We start from the raw sequence: 7,779 nt of genomic DNA, 5'->3' as shown, positions 1-7,779 counted from the left end.
CACCAATAATTTAATTTCTATCAGAAGTAAACAACCAACACCTCAATATTGGCTAGTGAAGGTGGCGTGACAGATTTGCCAGGTATACTATACAGTCAAAATTGCACAATTACAGTTGGGCTGCTATCCAAGAATTTTGAAGAGATGTCCAGGTGGTCAACATTGGCAAAGAAATAGGCGATACCACTTGCAACAAAAGCAAAAGGCAATATATATAATATTTGTAAAATATCACTATAAAGGAACATGTTGCCTACATATTAAAAAATCATAAATTTCATATACCTTTACTACTCTTGAAATTTTCAAATAATGTATCATCTTCTTTCTCCCATAGAAGCCATTGTAGGACTTGTAACCTTTGCATTTCTACTCTACTTCCTATGGACCAAAAAACAATCAAAAATCTTAAACCCACTGCCTCCAAAAATCCCAGGTGGATGGCCAGTAATCGGCCATCTCTTTTATTTCAAGAACAATGGCGATGATGACCGCCATTTTTCTCAAAAACTCGGAGACTTAGCTGACAAATATGGTCCCGTCTTCACATTCCGGTTAGGGTTTCGTCGTTTCTTGGCGGTGAGTAGTTATGAAGCTATGAAAGAATGCTTCTCTACCAATGATATCCATTTCGCCGATCGGCCAGCTTTACTTTACGGAGAATACCTTTGCTATAACAATGCCATGCTTGCTGTTGCCAAATATGGCCCTTACTGGAAAAAAAATCGAAAGCTAGTCAATCAAGAACTTCTCTCCGTTAGTCGGCTCGAAAAATTCAAACATGTTAGATTTTCTATAGTTCAGAAAAATATTAAAGAACTATATGATGGTGATTCACCAATGGTGAAGATAAACCTTAGTGATTGGATAGATAAATTGACTTTCGACATCATTTTGAAAATGGTTGTTGGGAAGACCTATAATAATGGACATGGAGAAATACTGAAAGCAGCTTTTCAGAAGTTCATGGTTCAAGCTATGGAGATTGAGCTCTATGATGTTTTTCACATTCCATTTTTCAAGTGGTTGGATCTTACAGGGAATATTAAGGCTATGAAACAAACTTTCAAAGACATTGATAATATTATCCAAGGTTGGTTAGATGAGCACATTAAGAAGAGAGAAACAAAGGATGTTGGAGGTGAAAATGAACAAGATTTTATTGATGTGGTGCTTTCTAAGAGGAGCAACGAACATCTTGGCGATGGTTACTCTCATGACACCACCATCAAAGCAACCGTATTCGTAAGTAAATTAATCTCTGCTTGCATTTTAACATGTTGTAGGAGGCAATTTATCTTATATTTTAGGTTACTATATTCGTATATATATAATATCACTTTAATTTTTATAGACTGATTTTTTAAGTGGCTTAGTGGTGTATAGATTCTTCTACACTTTCAGTATTTCGAAGTCAAACTTTAATTTATGGATTCAGTTGATAAACTCTATCACCGTAGGTAATGAATTTTTATATTTTTGGTATATTTTAACCTATTGTAGCAATGGATTTCAATTAAAGAAAAAAAGAGGCTTTTGTACCTTTATAACATATCTTCAATTTGACTGGAGTATTTTCATTTTTTTCTTAACCAACTCATGCATACTAGGATATGAACAATCATGCATCTTCATCTCTTTAGTTTCTTCTTTGTAAGTCATCTTTTTAACTGTTCTTTGTCCATATGTATAGACTTTGGTCTTGGATGCAACAGACACACTTGCACTTCATATAAAGTGGGTAATGGCGTTAATGATAAACAATAAGAATGTCATGAAGAAAGCACAAGAAGAGATGGACACCATTGTTGGTAGAGATAGATGGGTAGAAGAGAGTGATATCAAGAATTTGGTGTATCTTCAAGCAATTGTTAAAGAAGTATTACGATTACATCCACCTGCACCTTTGTCAGTACAACACCTATCTGTAAAAGATTGTGTTGTCAATGGATACCATATTCCTAAGGGGACTGCACTACTTACAAATATTATGAAACTGCAACGAGATCCTCAAATATGGGCAGATCCTGATAAATTCGATCCAGAGAGATTCTTGACAACTCATGCTGCAATTGACTATCGAGGGCAGCACTATGAGTTGATACCGTTTGGTACGGGGAGACGAGCTTGTCCCGCAATGAATTACTCATTGCAAGTGGAACACCTTTCAATTGCTCATATGATCCAAGGTTTCAATTTTGCAACTACGACAAACGAGCCTTTGGATATGAAACAAGGTGTGGGTCTAACTTTACCTAAGAAGACAGATGTTGAAGTGCTAATTACACCTCGCCTGCCTCCTACGCTCTATCAATATTAATATGTTTTGTTGTCGCGATTCGTTCTGATTTGTCCCTCAATGTTTAAAAAAAAAGATGTTTTATTTTTGTTAAGATTGTTTCACAGATTGTTATTCATCTATTTTACTAATAAGTTATTGTAAACCATAAATAATAAGAAGTTTTTGTCTCCGATAAGCACTTCTCGGGCAGAAGTCTTAAGAATGAGCTCAGACCTCTATGGCCTAGCCTCTTCATGTTCTTGTTCAAGTTTAATTTCAATTCTTTTCCCTAGAAGTTTAACATTTTTATATATTTATTTAAACATCCTTTTTCAATTTTAAAGTAATGCTAATGACCTTTTACTCTGGCATTCATACAGCTGTGAAGAATTAGGCAATAAGAAACCGCCAAAACAAAAGAACGACACAAGAGTAACCTAGAGTAAATGGTAAATAACCCGCTATAACAGGTTGAATTACATTGTTGCCGATGTAAAGGTTTCACTACAATGTAATGTTCGTGTATAGAGCTAAAATTTACAAAATATATCCTTTACATCCAAGGATTCTGATGGAAATCAAAACCTAAGTTGCTCGGTCTTGGGTGTGGGTATCTGACAGGGGTTCCTATCTAGAGGTCGGATCCTTTGAGATGTAAATTCTAAGATTCGGGGATAAGGATCCTAGTACGGATACGAGTGCGAGGATTCAGCTAATTAAAATAAATAAAAATATAAAAATATCACTAAATTAAGAGAAATTTTGTGGAATACTTACGTATAGCTGGTAAGGTGTTAATTTTTTTTATTCTCAAGTTGTACATAAGTAAAGGAATGATTTTCTACGTAAAGTATGCTATTTTCTTCGAATTTACCCTAGTTTCGGTTTTGATATCGGGAATCAAATTGTAACTCGTTTCGAATTTTTCCGTGCCGTGGTTAAAGTATCCAAAATTGTCTGACCAGATCCAGTACAGATCCAATACCCACACTCATACTAGTGTCGTGTCGGAGCAACTTAGATCAAAACACTAACCTAGTAACTGTATAATGCTCAATTAACACCGTGAACATGCTTATCTTCACAAGTCAAAAAGAAAAAATGTGAGACAATCCTCCAATTCTCTTTTATTACTGAAAATGAAGCAGGAACACTTACAGTGGAGGATGAAATGGTCTTTCACGAAGCTGTAAAAGAGAATGGATTTAATATAAGAATAATGTCACTAACCTAGCCTTCTCGGAATCCATCCTGGCATTAATGAACTTATGGTGAGCATAAGTTCATTATGCCATGAGTTTGCTTTACTTGGTAAAATTCCATTGGCAAACTCCTGTAATTCTTTATTTATTGCAGTCTGCACAATGAGACTTGGCTTGACATGTTCCAGTTCTACGGCTGCACTGCTTCAACTTCTGTGGACCACACATTTATAAATGTGGTCGCACTCTTGCTTATACGACCATATTATTATAGTGTGGTCTGGACTCCTTGATCTTGGGCTTTAGCTGTGTGAGACTTATGCGGACCGCATAAAAATGAGTGAGGCCACACAAAAATGGTGCGGTCCACATCTTTGACTTCTGCGGCCGCACCAGAATTGTACGGTCCGTACTATGCATATCATTTCTTGTATGAGGTCTTATTCATGATCTGCGGCCGTACTCAATATTGTGCAGTCCGCACAGTGCTTTTTTTGCCTTGTCTTTATCCTTATCCAAAATTACTCCTTCTTGAGTTGATTTTTATCTCTTTATATCGTATTTTAACACTCCTGCAAGCAAGCACATTTCATTAGTTTTCGGAAATACCTTTAAGCAATTTTGAGCTAAAACGAAAGTAAATGAGTGCAAATAAGTAGTTAAAATTCCTACTTATCATGGATCAAGGTAACTGAAGTACATTTGATTGCCATACACATAGTTGCTGAATATAAAAAATTCAAGTCTGCATTTGTAATATTATCTCCTACTACTGGCCATGCCCTCTTAAAAAAGAGTGCATTGAAACCATCTGCTCCAGGCGCTTTGGCATTGTCAATGTCCTTCAGAGGATTATGGACTTCATCTCTGCTAACTGGAGAAATTAGTCCTGGTTGTTGATTTCTGTTAAGTTTATGTCCGTATCTCAGCACTCTAGGATCACTACCAGGGTGATTAGAAGCAGTAGTTCCCAAAAGGTTTTGATAAAAGCATGTGATCTCACTTTCCGAAAATAGCATGTCCCCTGCTATATCGATCAGATTTCTAATTTGATTTTGAGTCTGCCTGTGCTTCATACTTGCATAGAAAAATATAGTTTTTGAATCACCAACATTTAACCAATTAATCCTTATAGTGCTGATTCTAACTTCAACCCCATTGAACTACTTTCTGTTATGTTTTTTCAGGACCTGCTTCACATTCTTCAGTTTTGCCCTATAACGACCCGATCGGTCGTATTGAGTATTTGCACTTCGCTCGCCAGTTTTCGGGCATGACTAGCCCCGTATGATGTATTATGACTTATGGGAATCGTCGGTTTTTGTTTCCAGGTTATCCGGAATTTGATTTGGGAGAAAGATTCTTAGCTTGAAGCTTTAAATTTGAAAGTTTTGACCTTTTAGTATTCAATCTCGGATTTGAATTTTTACGAGTTGGTTAGCTCTATTGGGTGATTTGAACCTGTAAGAACGTTCGAAATGTGATTTGGAGGTCCGTGGTAGGATTAGGCTTGAATTGGCCAAATTGAAAATTTTATGATCCCGGCATGGCAGTGGAAAATTGATATTTGAGTCGGAATGGAATTCAGAGAGTTGGAGTAGGTTCGTAGTGTCATTTGTGATGTGTGTGCAAAATTTGAGGTCATTCGGATGAGGTTTGATAGGTTTCGGCATCAGTTGTGAAAGTTTGAGGTTTCAAGTCCATTAAGCTTGAATTGGTATGCGATTCATGTTTTTTTTATTGTTTGAGATGATTCGAGAGCTCGATTGAGTTCGTATGATATTTTATGACTTGATGGCGCATTTGGTTGAGGTTCCGAAGGCCACAGATGTGTTTCAAGTGAGTTTTGAGTGAGTCTGGGCATTACCGGAACTCAGGCATGGTTCTGATGCTTAATTTTCGCTGAGGGCTAAGGAATTTTCGCTGAGGGTGGAATAATTTCGCTGAGGGCGGAATTTGGGTCGCAGTGGCGCTCAGGGAAGATGTGCAGATTCACTTGTTCGACTTCGGAAGCCTATATCTTTTGATCTACAAGTAAGTTTGAGATGATTCAAAAACGAAATTGTAGTCCTTTGTGTTTAGTTTACAGAAAGGTAAGGAAATTATCATTTGGACATCTATAAAGAAAGTTATGTCCAAAATACTAAGGCCTGTCTGTGTAGCCCCCAGATGCACAGACCGCTACTTTTTCGCGACCGCAGAGGGGTGAGCGCTGGGGCTGTGATTTTTGTCTGTTAGCGGAAATGGGAATCTGATATGTGCACTATAAATACGAGATTTAGGGTTTTATTTCATATTGTAACCTAGAGAGCTCAGATGTTGGCAATCTTTCGAAGGTTTTTTCAAAAAATTCATTAGGGTAAGTGATTCTAACTCAGATTTGGTTAACATACATGAATATGTCATTGATTTCATCATTTGATTAGTACTTTGAGGTGAACAAATTTTGAAAAATTCATTTTGATTGCCGATTTGGAGTCGGATTTGAGTGAAACTAGTATGGTTAGTCTAGTAATTGAATAGTTTGTGGGATTTTGTGACTTTGATCGGATTTTGAGACTTGGGCCCGGGGCCCGACTTTTAAGTTAAGACTTTGACTTTTGGCCTTAAGCTTAGTATTTTCTTATGGGATTGCTCCCTTTTGCTCGTGTTGATTGTATGTAATTACTTGTGGCTAGATTCGAGGTATTTGGAGGCAAATGCATTGCGGAGTAGAGGATTGACTAGGTTGATGTAAGTAATAATTGTAAATATTGTCTTGAGGGTATGAAACCCCGGATGTCACATCGTTGTACCATTTTAAGGTGACGCACACGCTAGATGATGAGCGTGAGGGGCGTGCACCGTTGGGGATTGTGACTTGGTCCGTCTCGTAGCAACCATTGAGTTGCAGATTTGACTGAAACTACTTGATACTACCATATATTTACAAATTATTACTATGTTTTGGGCTGAATGCCATATTTAGGCCTCGTGCCAACTGTTTGGACCCTTAGGGGCTTTCTTTACTGAAATTTCTCACTATTTTGATTTAATAATTGTACTCAGTCATGCAATATTTTACTGATTTCATAACTCGGTCTTTATTACCCTATTTTTATGCATAAAATGATATTTTTGGCTGAGCACCCTATTTTACTGATATCCCGAGTGGCTTGAGAGGTTTCTGACTAAGTGAGGCCGAGGGATTATTTTGTGAGGATATTATGGGATCGGGATGTACGCCGCAGCAGGTTGTTAGTGATTCATGATATTGTGAGGCCGATGGCTTGATTGATTTATGCCACGAGGTGGCTTATTGTTGTTATGAGGCCGAGGGCCTGATTGATTTATGCCATGAGGTGGCTTGTTATAGAGCTTGGGTTGTAGGAGTCCCTCCAAAGTTTGTACACCCATAGTGAGCGCGGGTACCCTGAGTGAGTGATATGATGTTTTTCCCGAGGGACTGTTCTTGATTTATGTTATGCCCGAGGGGCTATTCTTGATTTATGTTATGCCCGAGGGGCTATTCTTGATTCATATTGTGCCTGAGGGGTTAATTATAAATGGTTGTAAGGTTGCCCGAGGGGCTGATTTTGAGTGATGTTATACCCGAGGGGCGATTTATGATACTTGTTTTTCCTGAGGGGCTACTCATGATTTTTATCACTATTACTCTAAATTTCATTGAACCTCTGTTTAAAACTGTTGAAAATTATCTTCAAATGATTGTTACTTAAATTGGAATTTAAGAGAGATGATTTGACTGATATCCTGATTTAAAGGCATGTTGTACTTATTGAGTTTTCATGATGTGGATTTTATGTGTTTCCTACTGTTCAGTCTTTATTTACTTTTATTACTTACTGAGTTGGCGTACTCACATTACTCCCTGCATTTTGTGTGCAGATCTAGGTATTTCTGAACCCAGTAGCGCGTGTTGATTACTCAGTGGAAGGTCCATCAGAGTTAGCAAGGTAGGTGCCTGGTGATCGCAACCATGTTTTCCTCGCTCCTTATCCTCCCTTAGTTGTAATCGGTTATTTCCAGGCTATGTTAGTCTCATTGTTGTTAGACGGTTTTAGTAGATGTTCATGGCTAGTGACACCCCGATGTCAGGCTTGTGTTGTTTCTGCACTTGTTATTTAGACGCATGTTATGGGATTTTATCTAATTAATAGTTTAAAACGTTCTTTATTATGAAATATTGGTTATACTTGGGATTGTGTCAGCTGTCCTAGTTCCAAAATTGGCGCTATCACGACCGGGTCAGTTTTGGGGTCGTGACATGCCCAAACTTGTTGGATTAGGTGCTCT

General features: G+C 37.7%; 1 protein-coding gene across 1 annotated transcript; it reads left to right on the top strand.

The window, feature by feature from the left end:
• The first annotated feature begins 268 nt into the window (after positions 1-268).
• On the top strand, positions 269-2,461 carry LOC142182629 (nicotine N-demethylase CYP82E4-like). Its single transcript, XM_075256865.1, has 2 exons — positions 269-1,245; positions 1,694-2,461. The coding sequence occupies exons 1-2, from the start codon at positions 313-315 to the stop codon at positions 2,318-2,320; spliced, it is 1,560 nt and encodes a 519-aa protein (XP_075112966.1). The 5' UTR covers positions 269-312; the 3' UTR covers positions 2,321-2,461.
• The last annotated feature ends 5,318 nt before the right edge of the window (positions 2,462-7,779 follow it).

This window comes from Nicotiana tabacum, chromosome 7 (genome assembly GCF_000715075.1).
Source record: "Nicotiana tabacum cultivar K326 chromosome 7, ASM71507v2, whole genome shotgun sequence".
NCBI lineage: Eukaryota > Viridiplantae > Streptophyta > Magnoliopsida > Solanales > Solanaceae > Nicotiana > Nicotiana tabacum.
Note: the sequence above shows the minus strand (reverse complement) of the source record. Positions and strands in the feature narration are given on the sequence as shown.